Source organism: Columba livia, chromosome 5 (assembly GCF_036013475.1).
Source record: "Columba livia isolate bColLiv1 breed racing homer chromosome 5, bColLiv1.pat.W.v2, whole genome shotgun sequence".
In the NCBI taxonomy this organism is placed as follows: domain Eukaryota; kingdom Metazoa; phylum Chordata; class Aves; order Columbiformes; family Columbidae; genus Columba; species Columba livia.
In genome coordinates, this window is record NC_088606.1 from 7,127,290 (window position 1) to 7,154,864 (window position 27,575).

The following is a 27,575-nucleotide window of genomic DNA, read 5'->3' on the forward strand; positions in this document are numbered from 1 at the left end:
CACGGGACTTAACATGAAACAAACACACTGTCCTGGTTTTGTTAAAAACAAGACCAGTTTTCTTTTAGTGATTTTTTTTTTTTCTGATCTAGTGTGAGTGTGAGTGCCACAGGAGAAACCGTGACGCACACTTCTCAGTTCAGGAGCTCTTATAGTCTAAGCAAAATCAACGGTGTGCAGTGGTCAGCATAGGAAATCACAGCTCCTTAACCCCATTGTTGATGGAGCTTCTGAGCATATTATTTGGAGTTGTGCCAGGGGCGGTTTAGGTTGGATATTGGGAAAATATTCTCCATGGAAAGGGTTGTCGGGCATTGGAACAGGCTGCCCAGGGCAGTGGTGGAGTCACCATCCCCGGAGGGGTTTAAAAGGCATTTAGACAGGGTTCTTCGGGACATGATTTAGTGCTAGAGTTAGGTTATGGTTGGACTAAATGATCCTAAGGGTCTCTTCCAACCAAAATGATTCTATGATTCTATGCTGGTGTTCTAGGAGCATATTTTTTTTGCCTGAATTTATCACCATATACTCTGTATGGTGGAGACACCTGTTTTGTTTTTTTTAGTGCTTCACAGTTTTGAACAATTAAAGTCACATTTTCATAATTCCTTTTTTCTTCTATCCCTTTTCTCTTCTCCTCATCCCACTGAAACAGCAATTCTTGCCGTTATTTTTGACAAAAGGAGAGCCTGCAACAAAGGAACGGGGAGAAATGAGGTAACACCATGGGGCTAAAGATCCTGATCAAAACCACTTCTGTCATTTGGATATCAGTTTTTACAAGTAATTTGGCACAGCATCACTAGTAGTGAGCTGCCTGCAAAGACACAAGATGATTTGGGAGTGAGGATTAAGTCTGCAGGCTTCTGTAGGTTAAACCCCCAGCAGCAGGGTGCATTGCTGTCTGTCTGTCTGATCTCATTTTTCTTTTCACTTCACCCTTTTGAGGCTTGCAGGACCAATGCGTTGCAGCAGTGGGTTTATTGCCTTGTTGATTTGAAACCCATGAATGTGTTCGTTGAGATGTGTGTAATTTATTGGCATAAACATTAGATCTTGAATAACCTGGAGTTCCTGAATCACCAGCTGAAAACCATTATTACAGAGCACATAATCACTTGAAAAGTGCCTCTGTCTTTTTTTTTGCGTTAAATTCAACTACATAAATAGCATTTTTATAGCACGTACGCCAAAAACGTACCAAGATGTTCTGTATTTCTGTTTTGTTTTACCTTAGGGAGACTTGGTCAGCAGTGACGCTCACAGTTGATGTGAACATTGGGCACTGTCTGTGAACTTTCCTTGTAATGCTTCTGCAAGAGGCTTCCATCAACTGAACAGCTTCAAGTGCACAGGCTGCTTTTGGCACTGTTACAGTTTTAACTGGAAATACAGCTTCATTGTGGCAATGTTTGGTTTTCCTTCACTGGGAGGCTGGAAGGGCTTTGCTAGCTTCTTGTTAAATATGATTCTGGCAACTACAGAAGGAGTGAAGAGCCCAGATTGTTCCCAGAACTAGGACAGAGGATTTCTTGGCCCTTTGCTGCTGCTGCCTGTCTTCAGGGGACTACATTTCTAATCTCTCCTCTGCTATTTTGCATATGTGATAACTGGGCTCCAGCCCAAAAGGAGGATCAGGCTCATTATAGTTTTAAACAGCCTGAAAAGTGTTATTAAATCATCTTACCCCTCCAAGGCTCCTTAACTTCCTTCTTTCATGAACAGCAAAATGGCCTTGCCATTTGCACAGAACTTTGATGTTCTGGGTATTATCTTAGGTTCACACCTTGGTTTAGCTGTTTCCTCCTAAGTGCGGAGCAGGGCTTCACGGTGGGTCTGTAGTACCGCTTTTCCTAGGTGTCCACACAAATAAAGCGCCTGTCTATGGATATGATCCATGGTATGCCAGCTAGGCATGAGAGGCCGACGGTCTCTGTATGAGATCGGGAAATAAAGGTCAATCATTATCAATGCCTTAGTTCATATTTCTGAGAAGTGAGGGAGGCAGGAATCGTTCCTCTGGGTACATGTAGTGCAATTGTCTGAACAGGTGATCCAGCACAGTGCTCAGGGGTTTGGTTGTAGACAGATGGATTCAGCAACTTGCCCAGACCGCTAAAACAGCTTCTTGGTACAATTTTCTTGGCGGTAGCAAAGGAGGTGCATCTTTCTAAAACAGGGATGTGACAAAGATGTCTTCTGATCTTTGGAAACTGGGAACTGATTTTCTCTTCTCATCTCTCTGCACGGGACAGTACATTCCCAGGCAGAGAGGTGAGGCTGTGAATTTCTTCCTCATATAGTGTTTCAGAATAAGCACTTACTTGAAAATTGTTCAGTTATTATATGCTGGGACACTATTTTCAACTTGTGGTCCACAAGCCTCCATACAAGGGAGGAGTTTGGTAGAAAACTTTTGCAACGGCCACACAAAAAGTAACTGAGGAGAAGGAAGTTTGTGCCTAAACGCTACAGCAGCCTGAATAAGAGAGATCATTGTAAGAAATGCACATCTGATGGCAATTTTTAGGAGCCTTCATATCAAGGAGATTGAAAGACACTTTCCTAATATTACAAACCTCTGCATTGTGGTAGTGTTTGAAATTCTGCTAATAGTCTTCTTTTTTTAGCCATACAGTAATTGCAGCTCTCAATGGGAACGCTACTCAGGAATAATGATCCTATCAAGACAAGGGAATATAGATCGTAGTAAAGGTTATGATGGTTTTTCTGAGAGGCTTAACATTGATCCTGTTAGCTATCTGATTTTCCAAGAGGAAAACAATAAACCAACCAAACAAAACCAACACACTTTGAGTTAAGCAGGCGATTCAATGTGAAAATTCTTGTGGTTACTTTTACAAGATGGAACTTGAAGTGAATTTGTTAAACTGTTTTTTTTCTCTCTCTTTTTTCTTTTTTTTTTTTTAAATGAATGCTTTCAAAAAGAAGTGGATTTTTCTTTCCCACACATTTTAAATGCTCTTCTCAGTTCTTTTTTTTTCCTCTAATGCAAGTCAAAATTGCTAAAGAATTCAAAAGTAAAAACCCGTTATGTTGAAAAGGCCATGCTGTGAAATGTATCATAAACATCACGTTAGAGCAGCGTCTGCTAATTAGGGGAGAGAGCTCCTGGGAAACAGCAAACCTATAACAGAGCTGAGCCCCCTTTGATCCTCTGTTGAGATTGCAAAAACGTTGCGTTGCCCGCCTAAACTTGTCTGCAGCTTGTTACACATTTTATCCATCTGCTGCAAGACCAAAAATAAGCAATTTATAACTCCCTTGAACTCCAGTTGTTCAGTACATCACTGGCTATGGAGTCTTAAGTACGTGAGATAACAGAAGGAAAAGCCAAAAAAAAGGCTACACAGAGTCAGGCGCCCTGGAAACTGCGTTGCCAAAATTGTAGGGATTGTGTAGGCTCTGGATTAAAAGATGTTCAGGTGTGTTGCAGTTGTTAATAAAACAGTTCAGATTTTTTGGGTGAAAGATACTCCAGTGTCTATCCGTTGTCTATAAACTGAAATCAAACCATCTGTTGGGGTTGTTCAGCTTTAATGCAGCCAAATTTCCAGGTTTTGGGTAGAATTGTAGATGTGTATATATGTGTGAAGTTTCCCTCCAACCTACTTCTAGCAAGATGATGGGGGCAACTACTTGTTATATGAAAGATGCATGTTCAAGTCGTATCTGCGTCTTCAGATGACTGAGTGACCATATCCAAGCCCTGCAGGTGACTGTAGATGACTGCTTTAATTCCATGACTAAAGTAAAATCTCACTTTGAACAAGTCCCTCTGTCTTTCTAGCTGATACCAACCTCCCTAACACGGAGTCTCTGATGCAGGATCGCGGTGTTTGCCCGAGCCGTGGTGCAGTCAGCTGCAGCATCCAGGAGAAGCGGGATGGCTCTGTTGGACCAATTGAGTGTTAGCTCTGAAATCTAATAAGAAGAGGAGCTAATTATTCCCTGTGCAAATATCACAAGTCTGTGTTCTGTTGATTTTTAGAACAGATCAGTGCTTCATTTTAGCACCCATATGTTTTATCTGCCTTGGTTAGCGATCACTCCTGGATGCCTACATCCCTCCAGGGGCTGCTGCTGTTATGTATCTTGCTGCTGAGATGAAGGCAGAGAGTTATTAAGTTCTCCTTTCATCAGAAATCAGAGATTCATCTGCTGTTGCTTGTAAATAAATGACAGGTTAAAATTCCAGTACTTACCCACCCGAATTCATCTCCTTTCATACCTGGGACAATTTCACTGTTGCAGGTACCTTCTCCTCCTAGTGACTTCCCTGTCACTGGGACTTACCAGCAGCAAATGTGCATTATGCTGAATAATTGTTTGGAGTGTGTAATCACTTTAGGTCAATGAGAAAATCAGGTGCACAAAGCAGAGAGGCTTCACGCAAGGATAGGCTTGGAAAGATGAGAGTCCACGAAGGGAACAGCTCACCCAGGAGGTTACACCATGATGTTGTTTGTTCTTTGCCAAAGATTTAATGTGTGGCAGGGAGCATTACCTGGGTCCCAGCCAGAGGCCAGTGGTTGACAGGAGGCCACTGGAACAGTGTGTGTCCTGAGCCCGGAAAGTTCCTAACAGCCATCAGCTTTTAAAATGGCTTCAGTAACCTACATTCATGTACTGCCCTTGTTAGGACTGTAATTCTGAGTACACACCAGAGCTGATAATAAATTTGTTGGAAAAATTATTCAGCACAGGTGTTTCAAAAGGTAAAGACCTCTTTAAGTCACTGATTTCATCTGTAGAAAAGCTGCCCAGCAAGCGAGGTGGGATCTCCTTAGTCCATGCTCCATTTAAAAAGCCAAACCACTGGGATTCCCACTATGTGTCTCTGGAGACCATTGCACAAGGTAATACACATTGCTTGCTGAGCTTATTTTTTTTGCTGCTTATATGGTATTTACCCCTTTATAGTCTGATTACTCCTAGACCTCTAAATTCAGCAAGACACTGATATTAATTTTTGAAACTTCTTTTTGCTTGTTTTCAGTTGTCTTTTAGCCTAAAATCTGCAAATATTTCACTCTTTATTCCTAAGCCCATCATCCTATTTGTAGGTTTCTTCTTCTCAGAGTTCCTAAACGGATATGTCTTGTGATAATGTGGGAAGATATATATTGGGCAAAAAGGCAGCTTAACTTTTTGCAAGTTATGTTCTTATTTAGGGTTTTGATGAGTTTTGAGAAAACATATCATATTGACATTATACCCATGCTTTGTTAACTTGCTTCTGTTCCCAGTAATTTCATTCCTATAATATTCCACCTCCTATGTTTTGTTTTGTTTTGTTTTTTTCTCATTTCTGTGAAGGGCAAAGCAACTCTGGGTTGTGTTACTCTGTGGGCAGAGAGGGCTTCTTGAAAGTCTTTCTGGAGCAAAGCATTTGACATAGTTATCTGTCATGGGTTGGTTCTGCATGATTTAGGCCTGTTAATCAACCAAAACATAATTCTCCCCAGATTCTCGACCCTTCCATTTTCCCATCTGGACATGCTAACGCTAAGGATGTGGTGCAAGTCAAGGCCAGGGGATTATTTGAGATTTTTGACTGCAGGTTGTTTTGTACTTTTTTACCAGGTCTGTTGACAGCTGTAACCAGAATGCGTGCGCTTCAGAAAAGGTACTTCTGTTCCAATGTTCTATGTTTTTATTTTTATATAAGTTTTAGCAACTGAATGAAAGCTTTCCAGATCTCTGCAGGAATATGTGTAATTTGTCCATCATTTCTGGATTTCTAGGGGTATTCTCAATGGGTAAAAGTGCCTTTTCCGTTTCTCCTCTCAGTTCTAGACATTTATGTAGATAGTGTGTCGACAGGTGTTGATGGACAAGCAATTTAAAGTAATCTCTTATGGTGCTTATTCTGTAGCTCCCTGAATTATAAGTGACATGCTGGCAAAGCTGAACAACTGATCACCAGATACTGGCATAGTGTTAAACATGGCTTCTGAGGCTGCTCAGAATTTCCTTCAGCCACTGTCTTCTTGGATGTCTCAAATATATGAAGCTCTCCAACAAGCAGGAGACTCTATATCTGCTTCACTGCTGAATTTGAGTGGAGTGGGTCGTAAATCAGAAGAAGAGAGGAACCGGGACTTGGAGAATAATGGAGGAGTTTATGAGGGTTATGCTGAGGAATCAGATGATGAACGACACCTGGACCTCTGGGATGAGGAATACTTATATCCTAGAGAAGATAGTCACGTTGGGGATCTGGATCTTGCTTCACAAGACCTCTCTCATGGCTCTGACATGGGTGCACAGATGCAAAAACGGGTTAAAAATACCAGCAGCTTACCAGAGCAGTGTGTTGAAAGCACCATGTCTTTGACAGCCAATGGATCCTACTGGACAAATGAAGATCTCCAGCCCCTTGATCAGCTTCCTCCCATCGCTGAGGAAGAAGGTGAGCGCTCTGTGAGGATAGAAGGTCACGAGCACAACCTTGACTTGAGTGGCTCCTTAAAACATCATAATGGCAAGGCAAGTTTTGCAGGTAAGCAGCAAGCACACACCCTGACAGTATTATCCAGACCTTTATTTTCTGTATTGATTTGATTTAGTTGCTAATCTGCTCATTGTGTTCTGTGTTATCTTTGTTTCCCACAGCTAAAACAAAACTCCCCAGATCCCAAAGAAAATCTAACCTTTCCTTTTCTGTTTCCAATTCATCTCTTGTTCATGAGACTAATTTCATTGAAATAAGTGGAAATCTCCATGGTGAAATACTGTGTATTAGATGACAATTGGGCCCTGTTGCTGTAGCAAGGAGTATTTTGCTCCCCCCATGTTTTGTTTCTGATAGCAGGACCCTTCAAAGGGAGTGTTTAGCCTTAAGCCTTTGCTTTGAGAACCATCTGCCTTTGCGTCATTGCTATTAAAGATATATATAATCTCAAACCTTGTTTCTTTGTGCCAGGAATCTCAAGATGTTACTGTGCCATGTGCTGTGAAATGCTGTACTAAAAAGCCAGCCATATCTCATGATTTTATGGATGAAAGTCTCCCAAATCGCTTTCCTCCCTTCCCACCCACCTCCACAGCTTTCCAAATAAGACTGAAGAGGACAGCAGGCAGGAGAGTATGGGAAGGAGAACTGAATTTGATATTTTCAGTTTTAAATAGACTTAGCTATGACTTCTGATCATTAAGTGAAATGAACAGCTTTTCAGGGCGTAGTGTTCAGAACTGAATTTCAGCCGTGTGACTTGTACTCACTGAATATTACCGTAAATGTGGCTGGAAGTTACCTGGGTCACAGAGAACTGATGGAGACTTATGTCCCAACCAGAAGCAGGAAGGCTGCAGTCCTGCTGACACCATCCTTGGGTCTTGCTGGGTTAAAGCTGTTCTTTACGAACATCCTAGGAAAGGGGTTAAGGGGAGGAGAGGGGAAGGAGTGGGTCTACAATGTGGAGCTGATAAAGAAGTTGAGGCTCACTGAAGGTCTTCAAAATTTGGCTTCAAATATCTAAATTCCTTTTTTTTTTTTAAACAGGCAGTAGATGCTCTTGAAAATGTTTGTTTTATAATGACCAAGAGCTTTTCACCACTCTTGGCTTCTAAGGAAATCTTACATATTTAGCCTTTTCTATGCAGACTGAGGAAGATCAGCCTGTTTGTTTTCGTATTTAATAGGAATATCAGACTGAGAGGGTATAAACCTTGACGGTGTTCTTTAATGAATGTTAAAATTAGCTCTCTTCTTTATTACTATTCCTCACACTGTTACGGCCAGGGAGTAAATAATTAAAAAGAGCTTTTGGTCTAGCTGTTCTGTCTCCAAAACCAGGACTGCTTGTTTCATATTCCAAATGAATGATTGCCAGTTCTCAGGTTAAGCGCCCCAGAGCTGTATCTCTTGGAGCCCAACCTCTAACCTGTACAGATCCTCTAACTTCTGGTACCCCTATACATTGCCCGTGCGATATCTTGCCCACAGGGTTTGTTTGTAGGCACCAAGTCAATGCTGTAGGGTTGGATTTACTATGTGTGTGTGGATCAAGTGTCCATCATGTGCACAGACACCACGGAGCGGGGTATGTAGTGTCCTTTTGGGGGCCATGGATCCTGCTGGACAAGTACTATCCAGGACACAACCTTGTCTCCTGCAGAGCATGCGTCCCCAAGAAGGGCTGTTAGAGTGATTCATGGCAAATCCTGTGGCTCCTTGGAGTAGACTGGGGAGCAGCCACATACCAAATGCATTATTCTGATTGTGGCCTCCAGATTTTTGTCCTGTCTCTGGGACAGGAGAAAAGGTGGCAAGCTCTCAGGGAAATGGGGGCCAGGAACAGGCTGCTCTCAATACCAGAGAAGTTTCTCACCTAAAGTCTTTTCTGCAGGGACAACTGAGAAAGAGGGTCCTCAGGAGCATGTGATGGACCAGATGAACTTTACTGGTGAGAGATACGTAGCGTGACAGACAGATGCCAGAGTAGCTCATCACCACAGCTAAAGGGCAGGGTCACTCTGAACCTCTCTCCCAGCTGCGAGCAGGTACTGATCAAGTTGCTGTTGGAGTCTCTCTTAGTATTTACTGTCTTTCCTTCTCAGTAAACTGTCTGGAGCCATTGTGGACTGGAAGGCTGGCCTTGAAGTGCTCCCCAGCACCTACCTTGATGCTCCCTAGAGCTCACTTACTTCCACATGAAGCACTTCAGGGGGCATTGCATGGCTTTTTGCACTAGAGGGAATGTCACTGCAAATGCTCTCAAATAGTCTTCTTTTTATCTCTGCAATGCACTGCACAGAGGACCATCCAGTTGTCTCGAGACTTTACAGTTATGAAGTTGGCTGTTTGAGGGTTGGAGGGCTGGGAGGTGATGCCCTTTTTCTCAGAACTATCTAGGTCGTATAATAGGAGAGAAAGTGCTGAACTGTGATTTGAAAATGTCTTCCACAAGATCTTTGATGTGGAAGAACACGTTTTGCTCTTCTAAGTGACCCTTCACTTCCAAAACACACACATGCTCTTTGTATTTCGTTTTTCAACTCTTTATTTCCTTTTTCCTTTAGATTCATTCTCTATCATCAAGAGTATGAACTCTTCTGAAGGTAACCGAGACAAGCAGAGAGGCTGTAATACCCTGGCAACTTAAAATTTCAGTCATGGATTAAAATGATCAAGAAAATATGTTTGAGGTATCCTTGTTTCTGTTAGCTTTGTTATCTAACCCTAAGAGACGATGTAAGTGAGCATATGGACTTGCTGACATTCAGCAAAGGCATCCAGTAGCATCAATATTAGCTTTGAAAATTTTTCCTTCCATTTGGCTTTTTTTTTTCACAATTTCTGCAAAATACCTGTTTCCTGTTTATCCTTACATTCTTTTCAGAACATTGCATCTTGACTTTATTTCACTTAGTGTACCATATTTCTCTCCACAATAGAATATTTTAAAGCTAAATTGGCACAAAACAGTAGCAAAGCTGAATGCTTTTTGTTGCCATGGAAATATTTCTGGGCACTTACTAAAGACCTGGTTGCCAATAGTAATGTAACAGAGAAAATAGATATGCTTCATTTAGCAGCCACTGGTGATTAAAGAGCCACAGAAACCTGTTACAAGGTCATTCCAATATATAGTTGATTGAGTTTAGGGGGAAAATAAACCCACCAATCACATATGAGAATAATTTTGTTTTAAAAAAAATGCAAAATATAATCCAATAGATGTTCATCTCTCTTAAGCCTGCAGCATGCTTCTGAGATAAGTAACATTGCGGTTGAAAACTATCATTACCCCTTCTCCTTTTTATCAAATATGTTTTTGATCAAATTTTTGCCTCCTGGGAAATGTTTCCTAACTCCCAGAGTAGTTTTTCTGAGGCCTCAAAGCAGTACACACATTATTGAAAACTGGTTTTAGGTTTAGGAATCTAATAAAGTGTTTGAGCAATGAAATTCTTGGGTTCTTAAGTAAAACATCCGTTAGGCACCGTGAGGCATGCTAATCAGCAGGGTGCAGGTTTGGCTGCCGCCGAGACCCAGTCTGTGCTTAAATGATGCTGGAATGTGGTGCCAAGGTTTCAAACAAATTCAGGGAAAACTTTTTCACTTTGGATGCTTTTTATCTGCAGATGAAAAATAAGGAGGTGGTGCAGCAGAGAATATTGCAGTGCCAGGTCTTTGGTTTAAAAGGTTAGTGATGGGAAGGAAGACCCTTCCATATGTGCAGATCTCTGCAACCTTTTGCCAGTCATGTAGAATCACAGAATAGTTTGGGTTGGAAGGGACCTTCCAAGCTCATCCAGTGCCACCCCTGCCATGAGCAGGGACATCTTCACCCAGCTCAGGTTGCTCAGAGCTCTGTCCAGCCTGGCCTGGGATGTCTCCAGGGATGGGGCATCCACCACCTCTCTGGCCAACCTGGGCCAGTGTTTCACCACCCTTAGTGTAAAAATTTCTTCCTCATGTTTAGTCTGAATCTCCCCTCCGTCAGTTTAAAACTATCACCCCTCGTACTATTGTAACAGGTCCTGCTAAAAAGTCTTTGTAGTAAGTTTCGCAAATACAGGTGAACTTGCTCTTGGAGCTTCCTCAAGACCCTCCTTCAATATCCAGCCTCAGTGTTTCTGGTAGAGAAACTGTCTCCCATCACAGAACATGGAGTGATCAGCCTCCTGAAGATGCTGCTACTCAGCTGACTGGGGGTGGCTGCCGAATCCATCATTGTACATTTGGCTTAAGAATTGAAAAATAAGCGGTGGAGCAATAAGACTTCTAAAAGCAGTACACTTGAAACAGAGGGCCAGTCTGTCTGCTTTCCAACCTGAATCTACAGAGAAAAAAAAAGTAATAACGAAAAAGATGAAGAGCGGCGATAATTGTTTCATGAGTTGCTTTAGCCCACTTCTTCCTCAGGGCCCCTGTCCTTTGCAAACAAAAAGTCCAAGTGGCCATTAAGCTAACAGTTTTGGAAGATACTGCTCTGAAAAGGCATGGGGACAGACACAGCAGCAGAGCCGAGACTTCCAAATTGGAGCTGAACTATTTTTGCACAGCGAGTTCTGTGACTGAAGAGTCTCCTGAGCTGTCTGACGCTTTGTTCGTAACACTAGTGTAATATATAGGTGATCACTACACTTAAACTGCGTGAAGTCCTTGGAGATTTTCTTCCCATCAATTAGACCATCTACGTGCCAGCTAAAGATTGCATTTCAGTTGCACTAAAATAATTTTTTTGACCTTGTCATGCTTAGAAGTTTGGCATTCTAATAGGAATCTTGTCCAGATGGCTGGATAGTTATCTTCCATACATGTGTAAGGGGAGGCAAGCCTCTGAAGCTCTGGGGGTTTTAAAAACTAGAAAGGACTATTGCATTTACTTACCTTGGCCTTCAGCTTAACAGGGGTCATTGATTTTTGCCAGTAATTGCTGTAGTAGAGGAAATTATTCTTTCTGCTCTATATGAGCACTCCTGACCTCAGTAAATGACCTTTCATACAGCCAGGAATTCCTGGGCAAGAAGTGAGTTTTCATTAAGTCCTATAAACCTGTGTAGCAAAATATACCCCTAACAAAAAGATGCTGCTTGTGCAATAAATACAACTTCTCCTTGAACCTGAGACTGAAATAGATAGATGGCCAGTTTCCATGTAAAGATCCTAAGTGTTCATGAATTTTATCACCTGTCTGGCTATGGAGCCAGCCAGTGCTTTAGCCAGAATGTATCCCTATAAAAAAATCAGTGCCTGTACTCAAAGTAGGATGTTTAAAGAGGCTACACTGAATCAATAGCACCACTAGGACTGAGTGAAGGAAAGCAAAGACAGACAGTAGACAAAAGCACTTCATAGCAAATACTCTTGGCTGCTCGAGTGGGAGAAAGCACTAACGTGACTGGGGATATGCATCTGGTCCCTGAAGGATGCAGTACCAGTACACAGCTTTCTGAAATGAAGTGAATGCTTTCTCTCTGGGAAATTCAGAACCACTCAAAGTGTTTGTGCACAGACTTTTGTCCTTGTAAAGGTGGTGCCATGTTCCTTTTTATATTTAAAGTACTCCTTTGCAGTTCTGTCCTTCCAAAGTTTCAAATTATAAGGGATCTTTGTCAATGATGCCAAAAGTAAGTAGTGATGAGAGTATGCGGTAGCCCTGAAAGGAGCGTGGCTTGCAGTCTGTCAGCTTTACAGCTGGGGGAGTGAAGCCAAAGAGTGGTTCAAAACACAAGTTTTCAAAGATGTTACCGTTGTGGGCTCTGACTTAGGCCTGTCAACATTGCTGTTTGTCCTCCTTTTGTGATTTTTAGACACAGTATCTTTGTAAGCCCACAGTGAAGCACTGGTCTGGGTTTTCAACAAGTTCCTTGTCTGGTGGCCAGAGCTTCCTTGTGCCTGGCTCCCTAGGGAATGTGCTGAAGGATGCTTGTTCAGGAGCACTTGTCACCTGCTCTGGCCATCTAGAAGATTGCATAAGCTTTATGGAGAAGGATGCATTTGAGAGGAAAAAATGGATTTTGCCATTCAGTGCAGTTACAGAACAAATTGTGTGTGAGTGTCTGTTTGTGCATGTATTTTCTGATCCGCTTTTGCTAAGTGGCGTCCTCTTCCCACTACCCATATGGTAGTTGTGACTCTATCTTCCTCTGGGAAGGTTGTTTAGGACTCAAGAGGCTTAATTTACCAATAAACAGCATCTTGGCAGCATCTGGGAAGTGCTGCCTCTCTCCTAGAAACCCTGCCTCCTCACCTCCCATCTCCTACTACAGGCAAGGCAGGTGTGAATGATCTCATTGCGTTGTGGTGGAGGTTACATGCAGGAATACTAGCAGTACTGTGCAGAGCTGGGACATAGTAGTTCTGCGTGCTGATTCAAACAGTAGTACTTTTTGTCCTTTTTCTTTTTTTCAGTTGTTGCTAGCTTATCCCACTTTGTAGATGGCTACTTATGAAAACCCATGATGGCAGGTAAATGCTTGAAAAGGGAGATGACTGTTAGGACTTTTGCTGGCATGGGGGGTGTTGGTCTCTTCTCCCATGTAGCAAGTGGTAGGACAAGAGGAAGTGGCCTCAAGTTGCACCAGAGGAGGTTTAGATTAGATATTAGGAAAACCTTCTTCATGGAAGGGGTTGTCAGGCACTGGAACAGGCTGCCCAGCGAAGTGGTGGAGTCACCATCCCTGGAGGTGTTTAAAAGGTGTTTAGATGAGGTTCTTAGAGACATGATTTAGTGCTAGAGTTAGGTTATGGTTGGACTTGATGATCCTGAGTGTCTCTTCCAACTGAAATGATTCTATGATTTCTATGATAATCCATCCATTTCCTCCTAGCCTCTTTGCATTGCTTAACAGCAAAAAACACTGATGTAAGCTTATATGATATGGGATAGCTCTGCCAAAATGTGAGCTGGTGTTGGTCCTCACCTCTTTCCAGATAAGGGTGTGGACCTTGTGCCTGTTCATTTTTGGCTGTTGTAATGACCTGTTGACAGCAGTGGCCTCATAGACTCCTGAAAGAGTTCCAATAACCAAGGGACAAGACTGAAATGAAAGAAAAGAGGGAGGTTACAGTCATGGAGGAAAAAATGTGCAGTTTTTTGGAGAGTGAATGGCATTCTTGGGCTGTGTGGGTCTTCCAGGTAATGAGAAATGTGTGGTTGGGCTGTATCTTTGTAGATGCTGTTTGTCTGATTCTCATGCAGTTTCCTCAGATTGAGTTAGGGAGGCTTCATCAGTATCTATTTGTAGACCAACATGAATGGCTTAGGTTGAATCTAAAACCAGTCCATAGGAAAATCTGTAGAAAGACCCTGCGAATAACCATCAAAATAGCTGATGCTCTCAAGTTCCCTGATATTCAGGTGAGTGCTCCCCTGTGTCAAGGGCTCAGTATCCATGTGAGATGAAGCATCCCTGGAGGGACACATTGCTCTGGGCATGGGTGCCCACGCACGCTGGGCACTTGGAGGCACGGAGGCATATCTCTCTTCAGGCTGAGAGAGATTCAAGCCCATACGGTCTATACGTAGCAGCATAATCTGTGTGGGAGTATTTTCCAGCAAATACTGAGAGTGGTGCTGCTGAAGAGAAAGCCCTGAATTTGGATTAATGAGAGCACTGAGGTTTGCTGAAGCTCTGTGTCGCAGGGTCAGTTTTGGGGTCTAGACTTATTGCCATAAATAATGCAGCTATAAAACCATTGGGCCCGAGGGTACAGTCTTGCAGTTGTCAGTAGCTGATGTAAAACTGCAGCTGGGATATTGTCCTTCTCCGGTCACACAGCTATGCTACTTTCCATGTCTGGCTCACGAGCATGCTGCTCTGTGATGAACCAGATCAGCTTATTGCGTCAGCTGAGAGTTACCAGCCCCTTCCCTATTACTTCTCAATCAGGTGAGTTGGCCAGACGATTCAAAAACTGAACTGGGGGAAGGAGGGACAGGATTGCCCCTTTTGGGTGACAGCTTTGGTCCTGAACGCATGTGAGTCTTGTTGCACCACATCCTCACCCGCTGCTGCCAAGTCTGTGATTTTCCCAGGAGTGCCATGGGAACGGTAGCGTTACAGCGGCGGTAAAGGGGGGGGGCTGTGGTGAATCAACCCTCTGGTAGCAAACAGAAAGTTTCAATTAGAAAAATCAGTGGGGAAAATAAATAACTGCCTTGTTGTAATGCAGTTGTTATCCATAGCAACCCCAAACAAATATCTTTGTGAGGGAGTTGATTTCTACCCCGTTAATCAGCAAACAAAGACTTGTGGGTGTGAAGCTAATGGTTACAGCGTTGGGTGCTACAAATGGTATGTAATCGGAATGTGTATGCTGGGTCTAGCAGGTTGTGAGTGTGGCATAGTAAAACTGTGCTTTAAGGAGGAGAAACAGTCAGTGTCCTGGGTTTCTTGGGCATTTCCTTGGCCAGTATGATTACTCCCAGGTGGAAGGCCATTTTCTAATTCAGGGAAACTTTCTTAGATATAGAGAACTTTCTCTGGGGTAGAGAGCTTACAAAGTGCTTGTGTTAGAAGGAGAATAGAGTATCCAGACCAAACATGCAAGTAAAAGAGATGGTTGATGGGGAACTTGAAGGAATTTAACCTTTTGTGATGTGAAAGGTACCAGGAAAACAGTCACAGAATCACAGGGTTGGGGTTGGAAGGGACTTCTGGAGATCATTCAGTCCAACCCACCTGCCGAAGCAGGTTCACCAGAGCAGATTGCACAGGAATGTGTCCAGGTGGCTCTGAATGTCTCCAGAGGAGATGCCACAACCTCTCTGGGCAGCCTGTTGCAGGGCTCTGGCACCTCGAAGTAAAGAAGTTTCTCCTCATATTCAGATGGAACCTCCTCTTCAATCTGTGCCCATTGCCCCTTGTCCTATCATTGGGCACCACTGAATGGAGTCTGGTCCATCCTCTTGACACCCACTCTGGAGATATTTATCACATTTATGAGATCCCCTCCCAGCCTTTTCTTTTCCAGGCTGAACAGCCCCAGCTCTCTCAGTCTCTCCTCATAAGAAAGGTGCTCTAGGCCCCTAAAAATAATGAAAATAATGATTATAAAGTGAAAGTTATTATTTGTTGGAAGGAAAGGACAGTGTTTCCTAACTCATTGGCCATAGGGATCCAGCAGTTTAATTTCCAAGTCCACGAGCATTTGCAGTCCCATGCCCTGAGCATACACCTGTGCCCTGTGGTGTCCCCAGTGCAGACACAGCATCTGCTGCTGACAGAAGGTGCTTTTCTGCCTCTGCACTTCCAGGTTTTCTTCAAGCAACCCAACCTGGGCCGGCAAAGGGGTGCAGCCTGACTCATGGAAGTAACTGCATCCACACCAGGGGTTTTCCTGGCTTAGCAGTGTCTCCTGCAGTGTGTAATCTCTTTTTTTTCTTTCACTTCTCCACAAATCCTGGGCCTGTGCTAATGAAACCCTGTAGCATAAATGAAGCCTGACTCATACTTACTCCACATGTAGCACGTAAAGTAGGTGATTGGGAAAATCAGGGATGGTTGTGCATCTGCTGCTTGGCTGCCATTTCTTTTAGCTGTAGAAGAACCTTAGGCAGCAAAGTGAGTCAGTTTTAAGCTGAGTCCCATGTGCCTATTTTTAAAACCCAAATTTGGGAATAGAAAAAAAGCAACAGGAAGAGACGGTGATTTTCACGCTGTTTTCTGTGGGCAGTTCTCTATTTCTTTGCACAGCAGTGTGCAGAATTGGAGTTTATTGCTCTGATGGATGTATTTTTTAGCTATGGAGGTGCTTGATGGTCAGAGCCAAATAATTACTTGTTTTTGATTACTTTCTAACTTTTTTTGGTTGCTTTTTTTTTTTTTCCTTTTTGTTGGCAATGTCCCCTGGTGTGAAAGCTGCCAAGTTGTGATTCTCTCTGTCTGCCATCACATGCAGACACCCAAATGCATTTGCCTTGGAGAGCTCCCAGTTGGTTTGGTCATGGGGTGAGGACTGATGAAGAGGCAGAGACTGACATGTTGCAAAAGGAGGATGCTGTCACTTGTCGCTCAGCAAAAAGACCTTGTGTTACCACTGGGCACTAAATGGCTCTCTGGTTGGTACACCTACCAGAAAAGGGCAGAACCACGTCAGCCTGGGTGCAAGGAGAAATTTCAGGTGAAGGTGGCCTTTGGTTCATTAGTAAATGACCAATTGGTGTTAGTCAATGGTGCATGGTCACTGTGCACAGAGTCCATGTCCATAATGCTGTGAGTGGAAACATGGGTTTCCACTGCACGTTCTCTGTCAATTTGAAGTACATTTGAGGTCTAGGTGGTTGTTTTGGATTTTGTTTCTGTTTTATAAAAATAAGGGGTTTTGATGATTGGATTGTAATCTCCAAATAATTTTGAACATAAATGAAGGCATGGGGTATTCTGCCCCCTAGTCAAACCCTTAAATCAAGTAATTGCATTGCTTTATACTTTTGTTTGAACTCCCAGTTCAAACGGTTGACAACAAAAGTGAGAATATGGCTCCAGACTGAAGACACTGTAAATCAGAACTGTAGTTGCGTGGGAATTGGTAGCAGCAACTCCACATGTGTTCCCTTTACAAAATGATCTTCCATTTTCTTTTCTGAGAAGCTTTAACACATCCATTGTTTGCAGCAGGTCTTCCCAACTTCCCAGAAGAAATGCCCTTTTCTTTCTGTGTGCAGTTCTGGGATTTGCTGATTTAGGAGCCATTGCAGATCGTGGTTTCCCTATGTCATCTGGATCATGAAAACTTTAAGGCTTCTATAATAGCAAAGAACACAGCACAGAGCGCTCCTGGGATCCTCCGAGTATATGCATTATGCATAGATGTACTGATATTGTCTTTGGTTATATGATCAAATACATTATTTTGTGTAGTACTTCTGCTTCCTTCAGGGCTTGGTGATGCTCCCATTGAAGCTTTCGCTGACTTCTGTAAAGCAGAATCAAAATGTTTCAGAAGAAAGTGGATACACAAGGGCAGCATTAAATGTACAGGAAAGCAGAAAGTTGGCATTTGTGAACTTATCACTGTTCAGCCAAAATGACTGTTGTTTCTTGTTTATTTTTTTTTAGTTTTAAAATGCAGACAGCCAGCGTGCATGCAGTATACCTATATTTTACACCTACATTATGTATTTTATTTGGTATTTCTTTATAAGCTTTGGGCAAATGATAAGTTATTCTTGATACTCGGTAACACTGCAGAGAATTCTTGAATTATTTATTTCATGCGTTTTAGCTTAGCGTATTTGGATGCGTGTAAGCTGACTTCGTAACTGATTGGCTGTTTGAAATTTCTGAATAAATAGTGGTGGTTTGAAATACCTTGCCAGAAAAAGGGGTCGCCCTCCTTCCTCCCCCACTGTTTCCTCTGTGAGGAAAAACAAAATATAACCAAAAAATCCCACGTGCCTCCCTATGAGTGGTGGGAAGTTGATTTGTAAAACAGATGCTGCAGTGAAGTCATTGAGTTGAAGTTGCTAGAAATATGTATATGCTACCCAACATCTGCAGATCTCAAGATGTATTCATTATCTTTCCAGAATTTAGATTGTAATTATGGGTCCTTTATTTAAGTTTCCATGGTGATATAGAAATTGTTTCCCCCTTGTCCTTTCCTAATCAGGACACTTGTATATTTGAATGGCGAACATTTTTCTCTCCCCTGGGTAAAGTTAGTTTTATTAATACAGAGATATTAAGTTGACACAGAGCTGTCTGCTGCTCAGGCAGAGATTCAGCAGCAGACGTATGAAGCATTTGCTACAGATTCCCCAGTGCCACCTTTTAATTAGCCTGTATGCTTCCAAATGCTAGTAGGAAATAGCAGCCAGTGTCATAACAAGTGATGCAGTCGTGCTTTGGGGATTTGTAAAGTTGAAGTCCAAGTCAAGCAGCCAATAATACACCAAAGAGGGCTGAACTCCTCCCTTCCATCCCATCATCCTCCCCTTCTGTCCTAGGAAAAGGGCTTTGATCTGGTTTGCAGGTCACCCAGGGAGTGCTGCATCCATGTGACCTTTGCGAAATTTCTTGTAACAACCAAAATTGTACACTATGTTAATGTGTATTTAAGTACACAGCCTTGTGCCCACAGAACTAGGATTTTAATGTTAGAGTTGTTTTAAGAAACGGTGAAAGATGGGGGTTAATTACCAAAGATTATATTTTACTTAGGATTTTGGCAAGCTCTTTGAGTGAAAAGTGGACTTATGTTTAAACTGGAATAATTTTATTTTTTTTATCTTAAACACTCAAAAGATATACACATATAAACAGGACTTACTAGTATTTGCTGGGCATTTAAATTAATTTTGCAGAGATTGCGTGAGCTGCAGGTGGTGAGTTGACGACACAGTTGGCTGAAAAGGAATATTTAGTTTTATGTGTTTCGATTATTTGAACAGATCGTAGCACATTTAAGCCATAGGGCTGTTACAGCTTGAAATAACTTTTAAGTAAAAGTACTTTCAAATAAACTTATTTTTAACAGCTTATATAAAACCAATCAATTTTTATGACAGCTGGTCACTGGCCATTTACAAACTAATGTCTAAACCTATTTTCATTTTTATCAGAATAGGAACACTTAGCTTTTTCCTCCAATTGACAACAATTTTCTAGAAGGAGCAGCAGGCTTATTGTCAAACTGTGGCAAATCAGACCAGAGGGTCAAATCTCCCAGCGTGGTGGTGAGGAAGGAGACAGCTCCTGCTGGGCTGCTGGTGGGAGCAGTTTGCTTGGTGCTACCAGCATCCCTGCTCCGTCCTCTCTGCCTGAGGGGCTGAGCATCATCCTCTGTGCAGCGGCAGCTGAATTTATGGAGCAGTGGCAGAAGTTGTCATTAAGTTTATACTGCAGATTTTTAGTAGACCTAACACAGGGTGTAAAAGCAGGATCCAGTTTCCCCACCTGTAGCTGTGTGGTGTGCTTTTTTTTGTTTGTTTGTTTGATTTTTTGGTTTTTAAGGTTGTTTCTCGTGATTTTAATTTAGCAAGTCCAGAGGAGACCACAAGGATGATCAGAGGGTTGGAACAGCTCTGCTGTGAGGACAGGCTGAGAGAGTTGGATTGTTCAGCCTGGAGAAGGCTCCAGGGAGACCTTATTCCAGCCTGTCAGTACTTAAAAGGGGACCTACAGGAGATCTGGAGAGGGACTTTTTACAAGGGCATGTAGTGACAGGACAAGGGGAAATGGCTTTAAACTGAAAGAGGATAGATTTTGATTAGATATAAGGAAGAAATTCTTCACCATGAGGCTGATGAGACACTAGAACAGGCTGCCCAGAGAAGCTTGGGATGCCCCATCCCTGAAAGTGTTCAAGGCCAGACTGGATGGGGCTCTGAGCTTCCTGGTCTAGTGGAAAATGCCTCTGCCCATGGCAGGGAGGTTGGACTAGATGATTTTTAAGGTCCTTTACAACCCATCTGTGAGTCTGTGGTTGATGTGAAATTTGAGGTGGAAAAAGGTGCTTTGACTCCCAAGCAAGGCAATGTCACTGAGAAAGCCGCCCTGCACCTGTTTGCCTGCGATGCTCGTTTGTTCAGCTGCTCGGGTTTGCCATAGTGATTATCAAAGCGAGTCTTGGCAACCATATCATGTAATTCGTGCTCAGGAGCAAGCAGCAGAGTGGCCACACTCGACAGCTGGCTTGTTCACACGTGTGTACCCAGACAGGCACGTACACACTGACTGCCCATCATCCCCACCGCTCCCTTCTCCACGGGTCAAATCATCCTGCTGTTGTGCATCCTTGGTGCTGATGGCAGGGAGATCAGCAAAGTGTCCCTGCCTTTTCATCCTCACAAAGTAATACCAAGTATATATAGCATGTATTGAATCCTCCTTCCCCATCTGGCAGATATTCACGCACTAATGAGGGTGCAGTCATCTCATATTCAAAGCACGTGTTGGTCATGGAAGGGGAAAGGCACTCACAGGGACGTGCTCAAATGCGTATCTTCACTTTTAAAGGTTAGAATTTACATTGGTCTCCTGAGTTCCTCTGCTCCTGACAGATGGAGTCAGCAGTGCCTGTTAACCACGTGCCATACTTACGTTTTCATGGTATTACTTGAAACGGGTTACATCGGAGTTGCTTTTTCTGCACAAAATAACTTCCATTTCCACCTTAGCAGGAACTGAAGGGGGATGGAAGCATGATCAAGTTTTCAAGTCCTTTGCTTACTACTTTGTCTTTACACATGCTAATCGTTTGACAAATGGTTCTCCCAGGCAGTTAGCAATAGGACAAGTTAGCAATAGGACAAGGGGGCATGGGCTTAAACTCTGCCAGGGGAAATTTAGGCTGGATATTAGAAAGAAATTCTTTACAGAGAGAGTGGTCAGGCATTGGAATGGCTGCCCAGGGAGGTGCTGGACTCACTGTCCCTGGAGGTTTTTAAATTGAGATTGGACATGGCACTTAGTGCCATGATCTAGTAAACGGACTAGAGCTGGACCAAGGGTTGGACTTGATGATCTCTGAGGTCTTTTCAACCCAGTCGATTCTGTGATTCTGTGATTCTATGTGTGCTGTGTTTTACTGTGTGTTCTTCTCTGTTGAATATCTTCATTAAAAAAAAATAAATATAGGGTACCGTGCAAAGTTGAGCAAGGTCTAATACTATGTAAATGTTGCTGATATAATATGATGTTCACAGGCTTTCTAGAGGTTGAAGAAGCAGGTGATTCTCAAGTTCCTTCCCCAGTCCTCCCTAAACCCTGAGCCCCCTTTTGTTCCCCAGAAGGTCCATCTGAGAGCTAGAAGTGTGTCATGTTATCTGGCTTCTTGGCCAAGGGCAGCAGACTGTCTAAAGCCCAAGTTGTGTTTTTCTCCCAGCGAACAGTTACAGGGAGGATGAAGAACAGACAGCATCTTCAGGCAGCAATGATGAGGTGATTAATGAGTTTGAGATCTCTGTGCTGTGCTCACAAAGTTTTCTATCAGAAGTATCTGAAAAAGTAACACCAGCAGGCATGGAGCGCAGACCCAAATTCAGCCGTTTGCTCTCCAGCCATGAGGAGTACAGTGCAGAGATATCTGAATGTGAATGCAAAGGTACTGTTTGCTTGAAATAAGGTTAAAAAAGTTGGAAGCTTCAAGATCTGAGCCTCAACATGGAGAAGTTATTTTGTTGTAGAGAGCATGTCCTGAATCTTGCTTTCTCTCTTACTAAACTTGGTTTCCTTACTAGTTCCCTGCAGCTCATTTCTAAAATACTTAGGTGGAAGAGTCTGGATCCAAGCCCTGCTGAAGTCCATGAAGATCATTCCATTAACTGTATATGGCTTTTTGAATTCTGGTTCCTAATCCACAGGGATTTTCATGGATTTTATTGCCGTTTTTGCCACAGTAAGGCTGCAGGCCTTTGTTCTAATGATTTTTTGTCTGTGCCACTGAAGTAATTTCTTCAGCAAGCCTTTTAGCAGGAGTTGAATGTCTCCTTTTGTAACAGCTTTGCAAACACAAGGTGAACAGTGAATCAATTATGCTGTATAGTTTGCCAGCGCATATGCCAAATGTCAGGCAATGACAGAAACTAAAAATTTATGGCACAGAAGGAAAGAATTTTATGATCTTCTGTGGACTAATGTAATGACTCTTTTATACAAACAGATGAAATGCATTTTAAAATGTAGCTACTAAGAAAATTGGCCTGAACACATTCTAAAATCTGGAGAAGTTCATTAGAGGGAAGAGCTGTGAAAATGCCCTTTGTTTTTTTTTTTTTTTTTCAGTAGAATGTTTTAATTCTGAAATACAATTGCTAGATTTTGATGCACGCTCTGATTAGAGCGATCATTTCAAGATATGGCTCTCCATTGAACTCTTCTTCTGACACAACATGGTGCAGAGTTGCTCTTTCTTTTCAGAGGTAATATTAATATTGTTTAAATAGCTATTCAGAAATTAGATCAAACCAGATGTTAAAGCCTACTTTCACTAAGACATTTGGTTCTCTGCCCCATTCCCCACTCAAGATTAGACCCTTTGTTAAAAACAAATGCCTATAAACTAATCCTTGGTTATGTCACATCTCTTTCAAACCCAGAGAGGCTTCTGAGGCACATAGGGCTGCTGTTACTTGGGTGTATGGCGATAGTTACACACACCCACAGCTCCCAATATGACCCATTTATGTGGGAGAAAAGCTGAGTGGTTGGGCTAAATCCTAGATAACCCCACACCCTGCTACCCTCAGTTGCTGATCCAAGAAATCCGTGTGAGTCCAGTTTGGCCCATAGTTGGTGCCGTGATCACAAAACACAGATTTGTGTGTGTAAAGCCATCATTGTGCCCTGATGGTGCATCAAACACAGTTCCAGCTGAGCAGATCCACTGGACCTTTCTGGGTGGGAGGGATGAAGGATCTTTTGAAAGTCCAGGTGGGATCATGGCACTTTCATACCTTCTTTAGACTCTACCTGAGACTTACTGTGTTCTCTTAACAGACCTTTTATTCATATAGCCAGTAGTTTTCTCTTTTTACAGAATCAGAAATCTATAGCAATCTGAGACATACAGCAAAGCTGGGCATCTCAGAGAGCCCTGAATAGCTTTTCTCCCACTCAGCCGTGACATATGGCAAAGTCTTCTCACATCCTGTTCTTACATGAGGTGTTCCTTGACCCTCTGTTTCTGTTATCGGTGTCACGGCAGTCTGCACTTTGGACTCGTCTAGCTGGAAGTTTTCAGTTGTTAAAAATCTTTGTAGTAACCTGAATAGAGCTTGGAAAGAGGAGTGCACACCGCAGGAAGGAAGCATTGGAAGGACGCTCTGGGGAGCTGAATGGCTTGAATGCCAGCTCTGCCCATAACCTCTCTGCAAATCACCCTGTTAATAGAGAGCCTGTTTTAGTTCTGGAAGCATGGAGTCTTCTCAGACTATTACCCAGCATGTGGTAAATTAAACAATTTTGGCCTGATTGCATAATGTCACTTAAAATTTAAGATCCTTTTTCTCTTTAACCCCTAAAATTTACAAGCCATTTTTGTTTAGATTTGTTGTAATTAGATAATGATTCCGCTCCTTTGGGGCTATTTGAGGAAGTTTTTTAGCACTTTTTGGTGGCTGGTCTCAAAACAACCAAGGGCAGAAGCACTGCTTGATCTCCCTGTATCTGTTTTGGGTCAGTGCGAGGGAGCCTGTGGTGCCGGGGTGCTGCAGAGTGGATTGGAACTGGGGCTGTAGCAAGGGCCAGGCAAGAGGTTTGCTGCTGTATGAGGACAAATATGCCTCAGTCCCACTAACTCATATCTCTGCTGCTGTTACTGTCTTTCAGGAAGAGGGTTTGAAAATCAGTCCTAGTAGCTAGGAGGATTTCAAGTCCAGAAGCACCTAGATCCATCCTGAAATCCTTTCCTCCTCTGGATCATATTTAAACAGGTTCTTAACTTTCAGCATATACAGTCTAGAAGAAGGGATCAAATTCCTTTCATTTTTGGAAAATCACAAAGAAAAGACATACTTATTTCTTGTAAAAGCACAGTGATTCATTACAGTCTGTGGAGCAGGCATCACCTTGGTCAGCACGGGTAACAGGCACACATTAAACTCTTCATCTCAGTGTTTCTTGCTGGTCAATGAACTGTGTAGTGTTAATTTAGCAAGACCTACCAGGCTTCATCTTTTAACTCTGGCAGCATGGTTTAGGAACTGATGAAGCCTCTCAGGACATTTCTTTAGCACATTGTAATGCTTCATAAAACTGAGAGATTGAAAAAGAAGAAATATACTGTAGGTTAACCAGGCCGTTTACCTGCCAAAGTGAGGGGGCACTACACAGAATTTTCCAGCCTGATTTTTGGTATTTCATGTGCTGAGTTTTTCTTTTATCTTTGGAGAGATGCTTCCATATCTCAGTACGTGTTAGAGTTCTATTTGAAGGTGATACTCATCCTTTCATCTGACAAAAGTCTCGTTTTCTTCATAGCCAGTTCTCCAACCTTGAATACAGACTTTACCCATTTGTTTCTGTTCCCCAGTATTTGCCGTGTCTCCTTCTCAGCTTGTGGGTACATATGACACAACAGGGAAAGGTTGGGGACAGGACTGAAAAAAAAATAGCACTCTTTTAGTGTACAGTGCTATCTGCCCTTAATTTTAGAATTGGTTGCTATTGCTCTGCAGGGACTCCTGTCTAATTAAAGTTCAGATAGTTAGATAATGCTGTCTCAACATATATCCCTGATGCTGTACTGTTTATTCACATCAGGTATTCATAAGACAGTTGACATTTTCTTCCTTAAAGATCTCTCAGATAAATTACAGGCATTTTACTGCTCTGACCTTTTCCTTTACATGAAAACTTCTGTTTTGACCATTTTTTTGGTGAATGTAGTGTTAGAATGGATGTAATTGAAGAGGTATCGTTGTTCTAGTCTGTATATTTGGGCTATTACCTGTAATGATCCTCTAACACTGGTATTTATAAGTTATTATCTCTTACCAAACTACTTGAAATTTAAAGAAAAAGCCAGACTGTTTCACTAAATGGCTTTGGTGAATCATCTTTTCCTTTCCTTCCCCTGAATACTACATTTGCTTTCCTAACACATTCATTTTGTGCCTGAGTCTTAGAGAGATGGCTTGCTCTGTTAATATATTTCTGGAGTTCTCCTGTTATGAATAGCTTTTTATGGCTTTAATGTAGTTTTTGAAAATTCCTCTATTATTGATCTAGATATTATCCCAGCAGGAGTCAAAACCACAAGACAATTGTGTGAGGATAATTCCTTACTACAGTAGCATTTTATTCTGAAAGCCTGCTGTGTGGTGTGTGCTTTGATGGATGACCCACTGTTTAAAATGTGGATTAGACATTGGCTTGCTAATTAAATGCCTTAAGGAGTGCCTGTACCCATTCAGTCTCAGTAAATTTGTGAAATTTCTATTTTATTTCTTGCTTACATTATTATGTTTACTTCTTTCTGTTTTCTGACGTCGTAGAGAAGAGTGGGAGTAATGTCAAAAAATCAAATTGCTTTCTACCCTCATTCAAGAGTTTCAGCTCAGGTCAGAGGTCAGACAATGAGGGCTCTTGATTTCAGGACTAGGTCTGCCAGATGGAAGGATGAGAAGTAGTGGTGGGTTTTGCATTTCAGAATGCAAAGGGAGTGAGAAGAGCACTTACCTGGAATTTGAGAGATCTGAATTTGGATCCCTCTTTTCTCCTGAAGGACCATCTCCCATGTTTCAGAAGAGAACCATAATTATGAATCTGTGAGGTGCTCTCAGACTTTTTTGTTGAAGTGCCTGTACTTGAAGCATTTTACTGGGAGGGAAAATGTGAGACTATTCATAGTTGAAAAAAGGGGATGAAGTTATTTTACTAATGTCTGAGCTGTTAAATTGAAAGAGTAGCAAAGGAGAGGGGCAAGGACTTCTGCACACCTCCAGGAAATGTTTCCTGACTATAATCTCCATTCCTCTTGTTGGGTTGTTTTTGTTTGCTTGTGTGTTTTTGTTTGTGGTTTTGTTGTTGTGTTTGTTTGTGGTTTTTTGTTTGGTTGGTTAGGGTTTTTTTAGTGAAGCAGGTATGAATCAGAAACAGCATATTTACTGCTAAGGCCAAATGTAGAATTTCTTCTACTGAGAAAGATCTGGGCTTTTTGCTCTAGACAGAGGAATGTGTAGAGAATCACAGAATGTCTTAAGCTGCAAGGGACCTTTAAAGATCATCTAATCCAAGCCTACTGCCATGATCAGGTTGCTCAAAGCCTCATCGAACCTGACTTTGAACACTTCCAATGATGCGGCATCCGCAACTTCTATAGGAAACCTGTTCCAGTATCTCACCACCTCATAGTAAAGAGTATCTTCCTTATATCCAATCTGAATCTACTCTCTTTCAGTTTAAAACCATTACCCCCTTGCCCTATCACTACAGGCCTTGGTAAAAAGTCTCTCTTCATATTTCATAAGAAAGCCCTCTGTTAGGTATCGAAAAGTAGCAATAAGGTCTTCCCAACAACTTTTTCTTCTACTGGCTGGACAATCCCAACACTTTCAGCCTTTTTTCACAGATGAGTTGTTCCAGCTCTCTGACCATTTTCATGGCCCTTCTTTGGACCTGCTCTAATAGGTCTTTGTCTGTCTTGTGCTGGAGGCCTCAGAGCTGGATACAGGACTCCAGGTGGTGTCTCACAAGAGCAGCATAGAGGGGCAGAATCACCTCCCTTGACCCGTTGGCCACGCTTCTTTTAGTGAAGCCCGGGATGTGGTTGGCTTTCTGGGCTGTTCGCACAAATTGCTGGCTCCTGTGCACTTTTTAATCCACTAATACCCCGAAGTCCTTCTCTGCAGGGCTGCTCTCAAACAATTCATCCCCATGTCTGTACTGATATTGGAGTTGCCCTGACCCAGGTGCAGGACCTCGCACTTGGCCTTGTTGAACTTCAGGAGGTTCACATTGACCCGCTTCTCAGGCCAGTCAAAGTCCTTCTGGATGGCATCCCTTTCCTCAAGTGTATCAACTGCACCACTCAGCTTGATGTCATCTGTGAACTTGCTGAGGGTGCACTCAATCCCACTGTCTGTGTCATTAATAAAGATATTGAATGATACTGGTCCCAATATGGACCCCTGAGGGACACCACTTGTTACTGATCTCCATTTGGACATTGAGCCGTTGACTGCAACTCTTTCTGTGAGACCTTGCAGCCACCTCCTTATCCATCGCATAGTCCATCCATATCCATACCTCTGTAATTTAGAGACCAGGATGTTGTGTGAGGCCATGTCAAAGGCCTTACAGAAGCCAAGTTAGAGGACATCTGTTGCTCTTCCCTTATCCACCAATGCAGTCAATCCATCATAGGTAGCCACCAGAGTAGGACTTGCCCTTGGTGACGCCATATTGCCTGTGTCTAATCACCTTGCTGTCATCCGTATGCCTTCATATATCTTCCAGGAAGATCTGTTCCATGACATTACTGGGAACAGTGGTGAGGCTGAACAGTAGTTCCCAGGTTCCTCCTTTTTACACTTTTAAAGAATGGGTGTGAAGTTCCCCTTTTTCCAGTCTCTGGGGCCTTTGTCTAATGGCCATGACTTTTCAAGTATGATGGAGGGTGGCTTAGCAACTACTTGAGCCAGTTCTTT

At 42.5% G+C, this 27,575-nt stretch overlaps 1 protein-coding gene across 11 annotated transcripts in view; it reads left to right on the forward strand.

Moving 5' to 3' along the window:
- Positions 1–27,575, forward strand: part of SYT16 (synaptotagmin 16) — a 137,906-nt gene that overhangs the window by 63,475 nt on the left and 46,856 nt on the right. For 4 of the 11 annotated variants that reach the window (XM_065065845.1, XM_065065843.1, XM_065065842.1 and 1 more), the window contains 2 exons: positions 5,608–5,650; positions 5,900–6,526. The exons of 5 other annotated variants lie outside the window; for them this stretch is intronic. In XM_065065845.1, coding sequence (XP_064921917.1) covers positions 5,971–6,526 — 556 coding nt within the window. In that variant the 5' untranslated portion in view covers positions 5,608–5,650; positions 5,900–5,970. Of the gene's footprint in view, positions 1–5,607; positions 5,651–5,899; positions 6,527–8,375; positions 8,530–8,940; positions 9,175–27,575 lie in introns of those variants that run through there. 2 more of the 11 variants (XM_065065851.1, XM_065065852.1) reach the window with 2 other exon arrangements.